Raw genomic sequence first — 17588 nt, forward strand, 5'->3', positions numbered from 1 at the left:
GCGTTTTCCCTCTCTTCTTCTTTCTCGGAGCTTTCTACCAATCAGAGGGCTTACCACAAAATTCTCCATACCGTTTTTTTGGAATTTGATCCCCCTTTTTCTCTAAGAATTACTCTCCCTTTCATATTCCTAATTAGTTCTCTTATATTAGGAAGTGATCGACAACATATTTGATGGACGACTTCACCGGCGTACTGTCCCGCTACATTGCTGGTGTTATGATTCAGCATACCCTCAGGTGCGACCAAGATTATCTTTCCCTCTAGCCCGGATTTTGTTGCTTTTGTGTGATACACTAACAATTAGAACGATGTGCATTAATTTTCTCATTTAATTCAATTATTACTTTTATCTCTCTCTCTTTAATTTTTATTTCGTTAATTTTACATAGATCGTACTGCAATTGGATATAAATGAAATTTCTCCTCCTCCCTCTTTTTCGTAGTGCAATGTTTCCGTCTAATTCTTTAACAGACCATACATGTAAGTCAATATCTTAGAGTCCTCACGTAGAAATCCCTTTCTTATAAGGACGTAATTTGGACAAGGGCAACTCTGGTACAGTAACATTCCTGATGTGTACGTTCAACCCTCAACTACTGTTATCGGTATATTTCTCTTAACTTTATTATAATCTTCGCAAATCGGCAACTTAAGGTGTATGCTTATAAACCTGGCAGTATCGTGTCCACTCGACCGCCCCATAATTACTGCCAGAAACACCAATCTAGTGGTGTTTCTTTCTGCATTGGTGTTTCTGGCAGTATACTTGGTTCAGGTTGCTTTTTAGTATTGCTAGCGGCAACCGATGCAAGCTTATACAGCATCAGCCAACAGGGTCGTGCTTATGAATAACCTCATCATAGAGGGGGATGGGTAGCTCGCATGGCCTCTAATCTCAAATTTTTAAAGCGATTTCGTTTTTTAATGCGCTCATCTAAACTAGGGCCCACCTGTACCCACCATGCAAACAAAGACGGGTGAAATTTAGTGAAAGAACAGATTAATTTCCAGAATAAAGGGAAATCTCTCCCCCCCCCCCCTAATTCTCTAATAGGATGGAACAGTAGAACATAGGTTGACCACGGCGTATTATCCTCGTTGGGAATATGACTTAATCTTGTCCACTGGCTATGAATACAAGAAAGCAGTTGACCAGCGCGACTTCTAGGTACAGTATGTCGGAGTCGGTTGTATATATGTTACAGACAACACTAAATTGTGCGATGTCCTCACATTACGTCATCAGGACGACAAACGAGGCAGCAAGTTGTATTTTCATTTTTTAAAACACTTCATGAATGAAAATACAACCCGTTGCCTCTATTTTCGTCCTGATGATGTAATGTCCAAAATTCTGTTGGGTGAAAAAGCGCATTGTTTTCAAGAACACACGAAGGTTTTAACAGATGCTGCATTTTCTTGTTCATTCTTTATCAAAACTCTCCACAACTAAATCTCTTCACAGCGACACAGTCATCAACCAGCGACCTCTGATACCACTCCAGATTAACAGAATTATATGTAGATCTTGTTCCTGCTGATCTTGTTTGAATGAAGTTACTACAGTACTTCTGTTTGACAGTACACCTTTTCTCTTTGTGGACTACTTTGAGCAGCACTGCATAAAGACATGGATAAAGATTTTATTATTTTTTTTTAACTTTATTTCTTCGTCTTCTGCTGTCCTGTCTCCTGGGAATGGCCGTGAGTGTGCGTGCGCTGTCGCCGGCTTGCTGGCACGGTGTTCTTTTGAATGGCTCCAAACTCGCTTTGGACAACCTCGACAGTCGGCCATGCTACATGCATAGCTGTGGCCCACGTCCCCGTGGTGTAGACGGACACTGGGCAGGCTTTCCACGTGATCGCCTGCCTGGTGACAAAACGGCCAGAAGCAACTAAACAACAACCCACACACACGCTGCCTGCACGAACATAATATTTCACACACACACACACACACACACACACACACACACACACACACACACACACACACACACTTCTGGCCTTCTTCAGTGCTCTGTAACCATCAGTGTTCAAAGGCGGAGTTGAACTTTCATGCACGTGCCATCCTACATAAGATGCTATACATGTCTGCATAATATCCTTACGGGCTGTTGCGCCACGGAGTTTAGTTCAATACTGTTCTCTATATTTCGCAGTATTACACCTTTTGTGTTTAAACAGATCAGTAAAAATAACGCTACCCAACATTATTTTTATCTCCAACAAATCAATGGTTGTTTCTGGTCAAGTTTTGTGTAGATTTTAAAATCTTTCGTATCAGTTTTAAGACATAGATAACTGGATTCTGTACAAAGATATCATTACTGTTTGAAATACAATTTTTAAACTTATTAACTTTTACTTGGTTTTGTTTATTGGGCTAAAAGTTAAGCAAGAACATCATTACTGTTCTTGCAATATAGTATATTTTGATTTTGATGCACTTTTCCAGACAATCAGCATTTTTATTAATTTTATTACACCATTCAACTGTTCAATATGATAAACTACGCTACAAGAATTCACCTTCTGTTCAAATTTACCAAATTGCTTTTACTGTTTATATGTTCATGCATCGTTAAAATAGAGAAGACAAAGCGCAGAACTTGCGACAATCACCGAGACAACTTCTGTTTTGTTTGTGGACACTTAACCCCAAAAACTCAAAGGAAGAAAATATACAATATCGCAAAAGTTACATATTCGTTGTACTTCGGCTGAAAGATCGGTGACCAAGAAAAAAATTGGGCTCCACATATCTGTTGTATTACTTCTACAACGAACTTAAGGCTGTGGTTATATAACAAACTCAGAGCATTACCTTTTGCCATCCGTATGGTGTGGCGCGAGCCCAAGAACCATTTCGACGACTGCTATTTCTGCATGACAAAAATAAAAGGTATTTCCAAAAAGAGCAAGCACTGCATCAAATATCCCATCAGCAATTAGGCCAGTGCCACACGGTTAAGAACTGCCAGTACCTGTGCCACCAAAATCTTGGGGTTTTGGAAGTAGTGATGAAGGTACAGAAGAAATCGTTTTACCAGATGTCCCGGACCCATGTACTTCACATGATTTGGACTACGAGCCAGAAAAAGAAAAGGCCCCACACTACATTGAACAAGAAGGATTAAGTGACTTGATCAGAGACTTGGGCTTACCCAAAGAAAAGGCTGAATTACTCGGATCCAGACTACAACAGTGGAACTTACTCGCCAAAGGTAGAAACATTACAATATACCTTAAGCGAAATGAAGAGTTTTCAAGATATTTTGCAATGGAAAACAACATGTGTGTCTGCAAAGACGTCGTTGGTCTTATGCACGAACTGAACGTTGATCCCAATACCTCTGAATGGCGTTTGTTCATTGATGCGTCAAAGCCAAGTTTGAAAGCAGTATTGCTTCATAATGGAAATACTTTACCATCAATTCCTCTTGTTCATGCTGTTGGCCTGAAAGAAATTTACGATAGTATGTCCCAGATTCTTGCTGCTATACGTTACAATGACTATGCTTGGAATATTTGTGGTGATCTCAAAGTGATTGGACTGCTTGTTGGTTTGCAAGGTGTTTTCACTAAATACTGTTGTTTCCTGTGTTTGTGGGCCAGTCGTGCAACAGCCAAACACTACGCCGTACAACACTGGGATAAGAGAGATGAATATATTCCGGGCAAAAGCAATGTAAAGTATGTTCCACTGGTTTATCCACAAAAGGTTTTTCTTCCCCCTTTACACATCAAGCTTGGGCTGATTAAGAATTTCACTAAGGCACTGGATAAAGAAAGCAGAGGATTCGCATATTTACTGAAAATGTTTCCAAATTTATCTCATGAAAAGCTGAACGAAGGTATTTTCATAGGTCCTCAAATAAGAAAGCTCCTAAAAGTTGAAGAATTTCAAAGAAACCTGAATGATGTTGAACTGGCTGCATGGAGGTCTTTCAAGGCTGTGGTACACGGATTCCTCGGAAAGAGAAAAAGAAGAGAACTATGAGCAACTGGTGACAAATTTGCTGAAACGTTACAAGAACATGGGGTGCCGAATGTCATTGAAAATGCATTTCTTTAATTTCCATCTGGATTTCTTTCCTGAAAACTTAACATATGTCAGTGATGAACAAAGAGAGCGCTTCCACCAGGACGCATCTGCAATGGAAAAACGATAGCAAGGTCGCTGGTACTCTGCCATTATTGGGAGATTACTGTGGCTTTCCTTAAATGGCAAAGCAATCTGGAGTATAAAAGGAAATCATTGAGTGGGAAACGTGTCTATGTAACATATACTGTGTGTAATAATAAAAACCATATTGCTGAAACAAGGAATTTAAAAAATGCGTATATGTTTTGATGTGATGTAGAAGTAAAAGATTGATATTTTCAGAATCAGAACGTTAGTTTTGTTCAGAATAACCAACTTTCGTTCCAGAGGTATGAAGGGAAAAAAAAAAAAAAAAAAAAATGTCGGATAGTGTTCGTGTCTAACGGAACAAGGAGTTTCCCCATCTCCGCGTTGCTTTCATTGCGGGTGTACCAGTTCACTGGAAAGGCCAAAAATTTAAAGTGTATGGATTTTGTAAGTGTAGTGTTGTGTACCGTTGTTCTTCTGGCCATTTAGCCACTAGACCCCTGCTGGAGCCCAACGTTGTCCACACTCTGCCTCGTGGAGGCAGACCAGGTACACCAGTATTTAGATACTTACTCTGGCAGGTCCTGCCACTTAATTTCCTGAGATTTCAGTGGCTAGGACCTAATAATAATAAAAAAATAATTCTTGCTCAGTGGGGTTAATAAAATTGAGTAGAAAAGCCAAATTAGGTTGGTGTGAACGCAATTAAATTTTCCAACTTAAGTGGGGTATTCGCTAGCGTATTAGGTAGAGTGGGGGGAGGAGAAGGAAGACTGGGGGGAAAGACAGAAATATGGGGACGATAGAGAAGGCTACCCCAGATAATCAGGCAGGTCCATGCCCCACCAGGCGAAGAGAGGAGCGACGGGGGAGACAGAAAAGACCGTCCCCTCCTCCCCCGGGGGAGGGGGAAGATAGGACCCGCGATTAATGGGGTGAGACGCTAAAAGATTAGAGACCAAGAAGGGGTGATGCGCAATTTTGAATATTTAGATTGTTGTGTGGGGCATTCACTGTGAGGTTGTCAGGGTGGGGGAAGGCTGAAGGGTAAAAGTCAGAAATATGGGACCAAAAGGGAAGGTGCCCCAGAGATCAGTGGGGCATGCCAAGCCCCACCAGAAGGAGAGGGGTGGAGGGGAGGGGACGGGACGGGGAACCGTCGCCTCCTACTACCGCTGGGGAAAAGGAGAAAGAGTGGGCCGGAAAGGGTGCCCCGTCCAGGTTTCCAAAAAGCAATAGGCAGTGATTTCTATTAAGTCCAATCCGCTGTTCACTCATATGTGAGTCTTGTCCTGACTGTGGTGATCAGAGTCGTGCCCAGTGATAAATCTTCCTAGGAGGGGGTAGTTCCTATTTGATGGTGGGTTCCCCGATCCTTTTCTGTCGGACACATTTCGGTGTTTCAGTTCTGTTGTTACTCCAAGTTCTTGGTGCATGTTATGTCTGTTTGGTGTCTAATCCTTAGGCATTGTCTCCTTGATATTGCTTTCCATTATTTTTTCTGTTATGTCGCTTTATTTCTATTTTATTTCTTTGCTGCACTACACCCATTTAGGGATGGTCCATTGTTCATTTCTGTTCGTCTTCTGTTGAAAGTGTCTAGTGCAAAGCGGCTGAGGGCTTTATATTCATCTTCTGAATCCAGGAGATGGTGCTCTTGGTTTTTTGGCAAATATTTGATCTCTGTTATAAGTCTGCATCTGTGTTCTTCATAGTTTTCGCAGTTATACATGATATATTGCCAAGTTTCCAGTTTCCCACAGGTGCATGGGGACGCTTCTGTTATCCCAAGAGCATTGAATATTTCCTTAAATGGGCATGGCCCGTCAGTAAGAACGTTGTATTTAACCTTGGGTAGAACCATGATGGTGCTTTTGGGTACATCTTTGCAGCTATCGGTATGAATCGTGTTATTTGTCCTTTTGTAGATGTCTGCCATCTGTGTTGCACATCTGCAACAGGTGAGCCACGATTCTTTGCTTCTCTGTTTTTCGGTTGCTGGTTAGGTAAGGGTAAGGCCATAGAAAGTGGCTGGCATGCCTTTCGAGAGTAGATACATCAGCCCAGAGCGAGTCACCTCGAGGTCCACTGGTAGGACTCCCGCAGGACCTGAAGGGCATGAGTACTCACTGTTTTGCATGCTCTAGTGATAGTTAATAGTATGTTTCGTTGGATGGTATCCAGTAGTCTTCTATTGACAACGGTTTCTACTTTCTTGAACCAAATTGGTGATCCATAGGTGATCGCTGGGATGAATATTGTTTTGTAGTACAGGGACAGGGTTTTTCTGTTGAGTCCCCAGTCCCTGCAAGATACTCTTGCTACGAGTGCAGCGTAATTCCACAGTTTCTCTCTTAGGTAGGTCAGATGGGGTGTAAAGGATACGTTTCCATCCAGGATATTTTATTTGCTTCGTTAATTTAATGGTGGTTCCTGCTATTTTTATTTGCGGCGGTCGTCTTGTGTCTAAGGAACCTTTTAGTAGGACTCAGCTTGTCTTGGTTGGTGAGAGTTTAAGCATATGTGTTTTCGCCCAGTTTTGCAGGGTTTGTAGTGTATTAGCCTGTGTCTTCTTCCACTGTTAGAATCTGATCATCTGGTCAGATCCTAATTGGTAATGTTGCCAAGGTTCAGGGCCAAGATTTCGTCAAACACCACATTCCACAGTAGCAGCGGTCCCAGGACATATCCCTGCGGCAGCCCCTGAGGACGCTTCTAACCACTCTACGGAAGGTTGTGACAACTTTAATTTTCCTATCCGTCAGATATGCTCGAACACTGCTGTACAAGTTTTCTGGGAGTACTGCTTTCCGTAGCCTGCCAAGGACACTCGGCCACCAGACGGTGTCAAAGACCTCGGCAGAGTCCACTGCTATTAACAAGAAGTACTTCCTGTTACTCTGGGCTGGGTGGCCCTGGTTATGAGGTTCTGGACTGCCTCTATGGTCGAGGAGCCCGGTTTGAAACCATATTGCCTGGGTGATTCCTAGGTTGGCGGTTTTATAGTGGTTCATGATTCTTTTTTGGAGCATCCTTTCATAGTTTACTTAGGGTAGAAACTGGGGCGATGTGAAGTAGGTTGGTCTGGTGGCTTTGTTGGGTTCTTCAGGATGAGTTTTCAGGTGTGCAGTCTTCCATTTTGTCGGGAAGTTCCCTGTTTCCAGGCATCGGTTGAAGAGTTTAAGCGTCAATTCCGATATATATTCTATAGATTTTTTTTAGCCATCTCCGGTTCTATTAGGTCCAGACTGGGTATTTCCTGTTGCTGGGTAGTGATTTTCCTGATTATATTTATATATATCCAAGTTTTTTTTTTTTTTTTTTAAGACTCTGGTCTTTAAAGAGGACCCCGCAAGAGCATACGCCTCGGTCTCTGAGAAGTGCAATTACGGTCCTGTCAGCCAAATAAAAAAAAAAAAGAAAAACACCTTTTCATTCCCTCCAGTAGTTTGTCTAGTTCTTCTTGAATTTATTTAAGATATGAATTTCAACTACAACAGATGGAAGTTTGGTTTCAATCAATCAACCAAAGCCAAACTTCCATACATTTATTCTGTAACTAACTTTCCTAAATTGGAATTTGTGGCTCCTCATTGTGAGTATTCTAAGCAAGAGGATTTAAGGAGGAATCCCATCAGCACTGACTTGTTCAATCCATTAAAAGCATTAACACCTCAATCAGATCATCTCGCAGGTCCTAGTACAGACACGCTGCAATTTGCTGAACTGAAGTCTTTCTAGGTAAGGGCACGCTTTTGTTTCCTTCACCAGTTGCCATTCTCTGTACCCGTTATAGCACATCCACACAGTGGGGCCTCCAGACTTGTATATGATACTCACGATGTGGCCTAAATACGGCTTTATACAAAGGGATAATCACCCCATTATCCCTGCTAGTAGAGATTCTGTATATTATTGACACAAATCCCATGAGCTGTCCTGGCAGCATGTCTGCACTGTTCAAAGGATTGCATATGAAACTGCAAAATTACCCTCAGGTAATTTTGCATGCAATTTTTGTGCAACTTCTAAAAAGGGGCCTTTCCATTTTGCTGATACAACGGGTCATCTCGCTCAAATGGGTCACTGCAAGCCAGAGCTCTGAGCGGCTGAATGCGGTCTCTAGACTCTGCGAGGACCGTTGAAAGCGGGTTTCCGCAATATTATTCGGTAACCCCCCCCCACCAATTTTGCTGCGGAATCAACGACAAATGAATCTGTAAACAAACGGTGCACGCTTCAGTAAAAGAGTTCCAAGCATTTATGGAAGTGCACTTTGGTAAGTTTTGCTCCCAATTTCATGTTTTATCCTGCCTGTTATTGGACGATTAAAAAACGTTTTCTTTGTCTTTCTTTTTTTTTTTTCTTCTTGTGTAGCTTCGGTGGTTATCGACGTATCTGCCGACCAGCAGAAGTTTACGATGCCTAACATATCGCCCAACGACCTCGATTTCGCCGGTCAAGAAGGACTGTCGATAGTGCAGAGGTTAGATCAACTCGAGACCGAACTGCAGACCAGAGGTAAGATAATGCACGCGTCACTAACTGATTCCTAAAACGAATTTTGCTAACACGTGACCTTCGAGTAAAGTAAGGGAAGCGTACGAGGATCAGGGCGTGACGTTGAACACGGCTTCATAATTGGGGCTCGCAATGAAACAGCGCATTCTCGTAACAACATTCGCGAATTCTTCAACTGACGTGTCAGTTGAAGCACACATGAGGGAGAAATGGCGAACAATGATTTCAGAAGGCAGATTGTAGGAAGAAGAAACAGTTCGTTCTCAGTTGCATCAAAACAGAATGGAAACCATCGAGAGGCATTCAGAAAGAGCGAAGTACAAGTTTCGCTGGGTTTACAATTATGAATTTAAAATGCACCTTCGTGCGAATGTTGACATAATCGACGCTTTGAGAACGGCTGAACTGTAAAACGCGCCACTTGCAGTTCTCGGATTGGCCATCTTTCACACCATACGCAAAAATAAGCGCGAGTCAGATTTCCATTGAATTCGGGTCGAATTTTGGAACAAGGACTTTCTTATACAGCGCTGCTGATGCTTGCAGTTCTCTGGGATTATTACTGTTGGTATTTGCTTAGCGCTTTTCTCAGTTGCGCTTTCCGATTTCTTCAGACAGTTTGCAGTTTGATTCAGAAGGGCATTTGAAAGATTTGTGGCCTGAGTATGATGGGTTTATTTCAGGCGTCTCGTAACACGCCACTTTTCAACGTACTCCCCTTTGGAGCCCATACCCTTTTGCCACCGATGTTGTGGTGCGTTGAATCCAGCTGCGAAGAAAGTTTTCTTGTGGGTCTCCAGGAATGGTGATGGCAACTGCCATTTGGGAGAATGAAGGTCAGTCAGGTATTGTTTTTATTTTTTTTTTCAAGTTAGGAAATAGCTAAGTGTCCGATGGTGCATATGGGGGGGTTGGTCCAAGATTTCAAAGCAGAATCCATGCAATGCAGACCCCCTCAATAATAGACTTGTGAGCAGGCACGTTGCCCTGGTGGAACAATACTCCTTTCCTAGCTTTTCCTCGGTATTTGTCTTTGTTTCACGTATGCGCCCCTGAGACTGTCTTTTCTGGAGGTAATCCACTAGTAGCGCTCCATCAGCAACCCAAATCGATGCCATCACTTTGCTAGCAGAAGGAATCGACTTTGCTTTCTTTGGAGGGGGAGGAGAGCTGCGTTTCCACTGTTTGGATTGCTGCTTTGTCTCTGGCTGAAAGTGCTGAACCCGCCTCTCCTCCATGCTGATAAATCTTAAGGAAACTTTCTGCATCTGCTTGAAAACGATGGAAATGTCCACTTGACTTGACAATCTTGTGCGTTTTTGATCTGCTGTCAGCAACTCTGGGAGTTCTTTGTTGGTATAGTTTGACTTAGGCGATATTGCTCCTTATATGATGTTTGTAAATTGTGTGCGTTCTGTGGTCAGTCACGTTGTGAAAAAGAGCCATAGAACTTCTTCGCATCATTTACGGAATTCAAACGCAGTTCTTTTCCAACCCATGCGGAGAAGACCGCGATCCTACGAAATATGCTACCCACGAGGGCAACAACTTTGGACTAGTCGTGCTGTGTGACACGTCTTTCATAGGACTAAGCTAATTTGAAATTCAAATTATTATATTAGGGCCACCCATTGTTTCTAATATATACCCATAATATATGTATTTTTTCTGGAAATTGCGTGTGTTCTCTGATCGATTTGTCTGTTTTACTGGACGAAAAAACCCCAGTTTCTTGGGAAAAACCTTGCTATCTCGCCTGAGAACGACTAACTCAGCTACTGAGTGAAAAAAGGCCATTAAAGTTCCTCGCGTCATCGACGGGACATGGGGCGAATCGGAGTAATTATGTGGAGACACGTTCGGATGATATGCCAAAGACGCCGGCAATGTACCGAATTGTCACTTGCCGATCAGTCCTCACAGGGTCGTGGGTCACAATTCGTAGAATCGGCGTCGTCCTCATACCGAATGGAAAAGGGTCGGGTTAGAATCTCGTCAATGACGCGAGAAATTTTTGAGTCTTTATGACGAAAAAATAGCTGAGTCAGTATTTTAATGGCCATATGGTGCAAGAAGCTTAAGTGCTTATGCTGCACTAGCCAAAAGAAAAGTAAAAATTACAATGAGAAAATTAAATAAAAGAAAAGGAAATAGACTACCTATGCGTTTCCCTCCTCCCGAAGGTACTATCCAGATGACCTTTGAATTTCCCCAAACTGTCAGCCTCTACCACCCATGTAGGCAACTTATTCCAGTAATTTATAACTCGCTGGCTAAAATAAAACTTCCTCCAGTCCAATCTAAACATTTCCCCCCGTAACTTGAATTTATGTCCCCTAGTTCTAGCATCATCTATAATCTTGAAAATTTCATCCTCATTCATTTTACTGATGCCTCTCAGAGCCTTAAACACCTCAATCAAATCTCCTCTAAGGTGTCTAAAAAATAAATAAATATTCTGTTTATACTCCGGCACGACAACCAAGTCAGTAGAGTTTACAATAAATCGTCAATACAAATATTTATCGTATTTAGTAGTCACGGGCTTGAACCCCAGTCCACTTAAGGAACGCGTGCTATGCACTCTCGCTCCTGACCACTGGGCTACGTCAGGTCTAGTTTCCAAACTCTGCAACCCACATATTCGAAGTCTTTCTTCATAAGGACGCCCTTTAGCCGATCTCACCAGGCGAGTTACCCTTCTTTGCACCCTTTCAAGAAGCTCGATGTCTTTCTTTAGGTGCGGTCTCCATACTTGAACACAGTATTCCAAGTGTGGTCTAACAAAAGACCGTATATAATGGGATTATCTCTACTTGCAAAAGTTCGATAGATCATCGATAGGACACCATGGGCCTTCCTTGCAACCTGTTTACAATGCTCAGAGAATTTCATATCTGACCGTATCGTAACACCCAAGTCCCTTTCCTCCAGTACTGGGTTTAGTTGAACTCCACCAAGTGAATAAGTTATTTTGGGATTACTGTTTCCCAGGTGTAATACCTTACACTTTGTTGGATTAAAGCACAGCTGCCATTTTTCTGACCATCCCTGAAGTCTATTTAAGTCACTTTGAGTTAGTCGGTCTCAGGCGAGGGGAACATGGTTTTTTGTCCTGGAAAGTCGGGTTTTTCGTCCAGTAAACAGAAAATTGAATTCATCGCACGCGCAGTTTACTGACATTATGTACGGCGCAATATGACTCAAGTTGCTGATGCGCATAAAACCCAGCAGCAGCAAGAACAGTACTCACGATCAGATTATGTACACTGTCAGCGACTTCTACAGCGATGAACGCTGCAGGTTTTCGATAGCAGTGGTGGGTCATCTTATTGCCAAGGCTATTGAGTGTGTCAGTAAAATATTATAATTTATGCAGTCAAAAGCTTTTGATAAGTCAAGAATCAGTGCTATAGCATAGGACACTTTTCAAGACTATCAAGGATTCTTGAGGAGAAGTCAACGATTGCCAGATCAGTGGATCTTTTAGAGCGATAAGCGTACTTTTGTTGTTGATTTACTTCAAGGAAACCCAAGAGTCTGCTATGAAGAATTTTTCCGGATAATTTTGCAAAAACGCTACTGGACGAAAGTTGTTGTCAGAGTTGCAACGGTTTCCCTTTGGAACAGGGACAATTATTGCTTTTTTCGAATTGAGAAAGGGATTTACCAGATTGAAAGGAGAAATTGAATACATACTTCAATGGCATAAGGATTGAGCTAAATACCTTTTTCAGCAGAGGAAATGTTTCATCAAAGCCAGGTACTCCTTTCTTTCAATTTAATGGCCACAAAATCATGAAAAAACTTGAAAATATTTGAAGAAATTTTAAATCAACCTTAGCGGTGGAGAGGGAGGTTTCTACACCAAAACTAAGTATATGCGAAGACAACTCTCCATATATAACAATCTTAAAATCAGAAATAAGCGGCTGCAAAGAGAAGGGAAGAAGGCTTTTTTAGGGCGAATCCAAACACAAAGGTATTAAAACCTGCGGTAGTGGGTTGAAAGATGCGAAGATGAAACAAGATATTTGTTGACATTAGACCTGAATTTCTGTACAGGAGGAAGAAGAATTGGTTGCGCGAGTTTCAATGGGAGAAAGAAAACTGTACCTTCGGGAACAGCAACATAGCGGAGAAGTTAGAAGACAGAGAGCCATCTACCATCATGAGCGGTCACAGAGAAAACTGGGTACCCTATTGAGAAAACAATCAGCTATCCTTAAGATGGGAGTTTGTTCTCAGGGCCATTACACCAAACTATGAGAAGCGTTCGAAATGTGAAGAGCATCTGCGTAATTCGTTGGACGAAGAGTCACGTAAATCAGTAGATCACCTGTGAAACACCAATACATGACGTTGGGCTTCAATGTAATAATCATCTAAAGTTATAAGGAGTTCCCTAAAAGGTACCACCTTACAGTTGCCTGTATTCATAACAAAATTACAGGTCCCAGAAGTGCAGAAGATACTGAAAGGTTTTTGCAGGGATAAGCAGTCCGATTGAGGTTTACGTCACATGATTGGTTGTAAAAAGACCTGTTTTGTCGACTGAACTCTCCGCCTTAAAATAAAAAACAAATTGTTCGGTTATACTTCGGGACAACCACACGGTCAGAGGAGTTCACAGGATGGAGGGAGGACGAGAAATAGTGCCTATTTCCTTTTTTTGTCCTTTTATGCAAATCGAAATCGACGGATGTGATTACTGTAAACGCCAGAGATTCGGTAAATCCGAAGATTTATATGTTGGGCAATGTTGCCGGGGATACTTTGCGAAGATAAGAATAGCTGTTCCTTCTACCCTCGATGCCCTTTTTTACAAATTGAAAAAGTGAACGAAGCAGGAAATTTTCGTGCTCCTTCCGATTCTGTCGCCCTGTCCGATTTTAAACAAGGGCATGGGAGGAGGGGGGATATATCTCGTATTCCCGAAAGATATTCTTCCGCCCCCATGCCCTTGTTTAAAAACCGGAAAAGTTAATGCAACGTCGATGTGGAACATATTTTCAACTTTTACCTACGCGGATTAGTAGATCTTAGGATTTACCAGATTTTCGTATTTTACAGTCACAAACACACACACTCGCGGATAGAACAATCATAATTTCTGTCCTCGCACGTAAAAAATAACAAAAATGGTTTAAGGGACATTAAGGGAGTTGAATGATTTCCCCCGAAGGCCTGTTCGCATCTCGAATGAATCTTTTTTCTTTTCAGGACTGTACATCCAGCACGGGACCAAAGAGGACTTGCACCAGGCCCTCTTCCACAGCGACCGCAGGGAACTGCTGCTGCTGGGCAGGGACGGGCTCATTGGGGTCGAGGCAGCGCTCCAGCTCGCCAAAACGTGAGTCTCCTTTCTTTAAAGAACATTTCTTAAATAAAATGCGTTTACGTTCTGAATAGTCGGTTTCCGGCGTTTCATAAGAGCCGGCAGCCCCCAGACGTGACACTGCGCGATGTCAGTTTGTTTGCCCGTGCAAGGGTGGTCGTAATTTCAGGTCCGATCCGAATGAACGTTTTTAATAAGAAATGTGTTTTATTTCCGAGCATGTCGCCGCCGCATTTTACGTCTTACGACTTTTGTTCGACGGAAAGCGCGACATCAGAGGGCTTTTGCGCCTCGTAGTCACGTGGGATCGAATCTTGAACGCTACAAAAGTGACAGTTCGCACTTTCGCGCCCAACTGTGCTGTCCGTAGATCGTTAACGATCACGTCTCTTACGTGACCATCATCGGCAGCAGTTTGTTTTTGTTTTTTTCCCCCCAAGCAGCTCGCGCGTCGTGTTCTGCTTCGCTCTCACTTTTATGCAGTTTTGGAAACGAACTGCGAGAGTGCGAGTTCACCTCAACAGCAAATGAATTATAATTTACCACGGACTCGGCAGGGAGATCTCACCACAACCTGGGAGCAGTCGATGAATAACATACTCGACACAATATATCAAAAACCAAATACAAATTTTGTATGTTAACTATGCCAGGTCAGAAACAGACATGCGAGAGAAACGATAACTACAGAAACCAGGCGATTGAGCCTCCCTTCACCCTGGATGAACTCAGCGTGGCCACTAGTAGGGTCAGAAATAGAAAATGCCCGGGCCTCGATCTTATTGAGCCTGAAATACTCAAGAAAACCGTCGAATACAAGCCGCACCTTCTCCTCACACTGTACAATCCATGCTTGGAAACAGGACATTTCCCAACTGCATGGAAAACAGCAAATTTAAAACTAATACTGAAAAATCCTACCAAAAATCCAGAATTTCCGGATTCATATCGGCCCATCGCACTGCTCCCAGTGGCAAGCAAATTGTTTGAAAGATTACTCCATGTGAGAGTTATAAAACACTATGAAGCGGCAGGCCTACATGCCAGAAATCAGTATGGCTTCAGACCAGGATCCTCAACTGTGGACGCACTGGGAAACTTGTTAAGGATATTCCAGGATTGTAGACGAAAGTATCTGCTGCTCATCTCTGTTGACTTTGCTGGGGCGTTTGATTCACTTTGGTGGCCAAGCGTCCTGGCAAGGTTGAGGGAGGCTGAGGTGCCTCTTAACCTCTACAAAGTAATTGAAAGCTATTTAACGCAAAGAAGAGTGGAAATCAACGTGCACTATCAAAAAATAACAAGAGAGGTGCACAGAGGATGTTCGCAGGGGTCGGTGCTCGGGCCGCTCTTGTGGACAATGGTCCTCGATGAATTCCTGACTACGGACCTGGGTTCTGTGGCAGCACACGCCTTTGCGGACGACTTGACATTGACGGTAGAGGCGGACTCCACGGCCCAATTGGAGACGCTGGCAAATCAGGCACTGCAGCGGCTGCAGCAATGGGCATCAAAGAACCAGCTGAAAATATCGTCAGACAAGACCTCATCTATCCTCCTAAAGGAGACTCTGCAACTACGACGACCCCCTCAAATTAAAATCAACAATGTAACAATCAAATTTGTGAGCCAACTGAAGTATCTGGGCGTTATCCTAGATAAAAACCTGACGTTCCAGCCGCATCTGAAATATATCAGAAGAAAAATCAGAGGATACTCTGGACTGGTTACCAAAATCACAAGGAAAGATTGGGGACTCAAGAAAAAAGCACTGATGCTTTACTATAAAACAACCTTCCTGCCTGCAATCACCTATGCAGCAGCGGTGTGGTATCCAAAAACGACACTGGTAGTCAACAAAAGAACACTAGAAATGACCCAAAGGACCGTACTGCTATCAACAACGCGCGCCTGCAGCACGGTAAGTACCCCAGCATTGCAGGTACTTGCTGGAGCGCTCCCTCTGGACCTGGAGGCAGTTCAGGCGGGGGCTACTGTTTTTGCTGGCCAGGGGAGTGGCCGCTACCCACCAAGGATACACGACTGACCCGGCAGGCAACCTAAAACACGAAAAAAATAGGCTACAGACCCACCTCCTAGATCTTTGGCAGAGAAGATGGACAGAGACTACAAAAGGCGAAGTAACAAAAAGATTTCTACCAGACCTCCGGAAAATATACCCAAAGCAGCCACCATGGTACTTCCCAGGGTACCATATGACAACACTATTAACCGGACACGGACCCTACAAGGAGAAGCTGTTTGGCTTCCGGCTCGTTGAGGACCCCAACTGCATATGTGGGGAAAGTGAAAGATGGAGCCACATAGTCTATGATTGTCAACACTATGAAGACCTCAGAGGGCGACTAATAACAAGGTTAAGATACTTTCCAAAAGGACTGGAGCACCACTTCCTGGACATTGAGGATGAATATAGGGCACTCTCCCAGTATGCGCAAGACCTATTCACCAGGAGAAAAACACTAATAGCTATCTACAGCAACGTACACAGAGATTGACAAAAATTGGCGCCAAATGTGACAAAAAACTGAAACCCCGCAGAGGACCAGTACTTGGACAAGAACAGTGCTGATCACACGGAAGAGAAAAGCAAGGACGGGGGAATGCAGCACAGACAGTAGAGAACAGACAAAACGCAGCACAGTTGGAAACAGCTTTATGGCGATCTGAAGAGGACACCCTAGCCCTCTTCACCTATTATTCCCACTTCCTTGGGGGGGAGGGGACATTTTTGTTCCTTCTTCTCCACCCCCAAACTTCTACTCTGGTGGGGCATGGGCATGCCCCACTGAAAACTGGGGCTATCTACTTTATTGGCCCCATATTTCTGTCTTTTCCTCCCAGTCTTCGGTCTTTGGTCTGGTCCCCTCTCTACCTTCATCATAGCGAAAGCCCCACACGTCAAAAACTTAACATGATAAAATTACCTTACGCCCAAAACTCGGCCTAGCAAACCAAAGCGACATTACCCCTACAACAGCGCAGATCTTTTATTTATTTATTTTTTCTTTATTTATTTATTTTATTTTTATATATATATATTTTATTTTTATTTTTATTATATTTTATTTATTTATTTATTTATTTATTTTTTAATTTATTTTTTTATTTTATTATTATTTTTTTATTATTTTTTTTAATTTATTTTTTTATTTTATTATTTTATTTTTTATTTTTTTTATTATTATTTATTTTTTTTATTTTTTTTTTCTTTTCTTTCTTTTATTTATTTATTTATTATTATTATTTTTTATTTTGTTATTTTTATTTTTTATTATTTTTATTTTTATTAATTTTTTTTTTTTAAGGTCCTAGCCGCCGAAATCCCAGGAAATTAAGCGGCAGGACCTGCCAGAGTGAATCTACAGCTACTGAGTTCCTGGTCTGCCTCCACGGGGCGTAAGTGGGACAACGTTGGGCCTCAATAGGGGTCCAACGGCTAAATGACCAGACGAACAACGGTACAGAACACGACACATGAACAATTCCCACACACTTTTAAATCTCTGGCATTTCCCAGTGAACTGGTTCACCACAATGAAAGCAACGCGGAGATGGGGGAAACCCCTG

General features: G+C 42.6%; 1 protein-coding gene across 1 annotated transcript in view; it reads left to right on the forward strand.

Annotated features, from left to right (window-relative positions):
• The window catches only part of LOC150081144 (immunomodulatory peroxidase-like), a 148875-nt gene that overhangs the window by 65409 nt on the left and 65878 nt on the right, over positions 1-17588 (forward strand). The window contains exons 4-5 of the mRNA XM_090381387.1: positions 8516-8659; positions 13883-14012. Of these exons, the coding sequence (XP_090237513.1) occupies positions 8516-8659; positions 13883-14012 (274 nt within the window). The remainder of the gene's footprint in view (positions 1-8515; positions 8660-13882; positions 14013-17588) is intronic.

This window comes from Mastigoproctus giganteus, chromosome 9 (assembly GCF_048544385.1).
Source record: "Mastigoproctus giganteus isolate SK-2022 chromosome 9, ASM4854438v1, whole genome shotgun sequence".
In the NCBI taxonomy this organism is placed as follows: Eukaryota; Metazoa; Arthropoda; class Arachnida; order Uropygi; family Thelyphonidae; genus Mastigoproctus; species Mastigoproctus giganteus.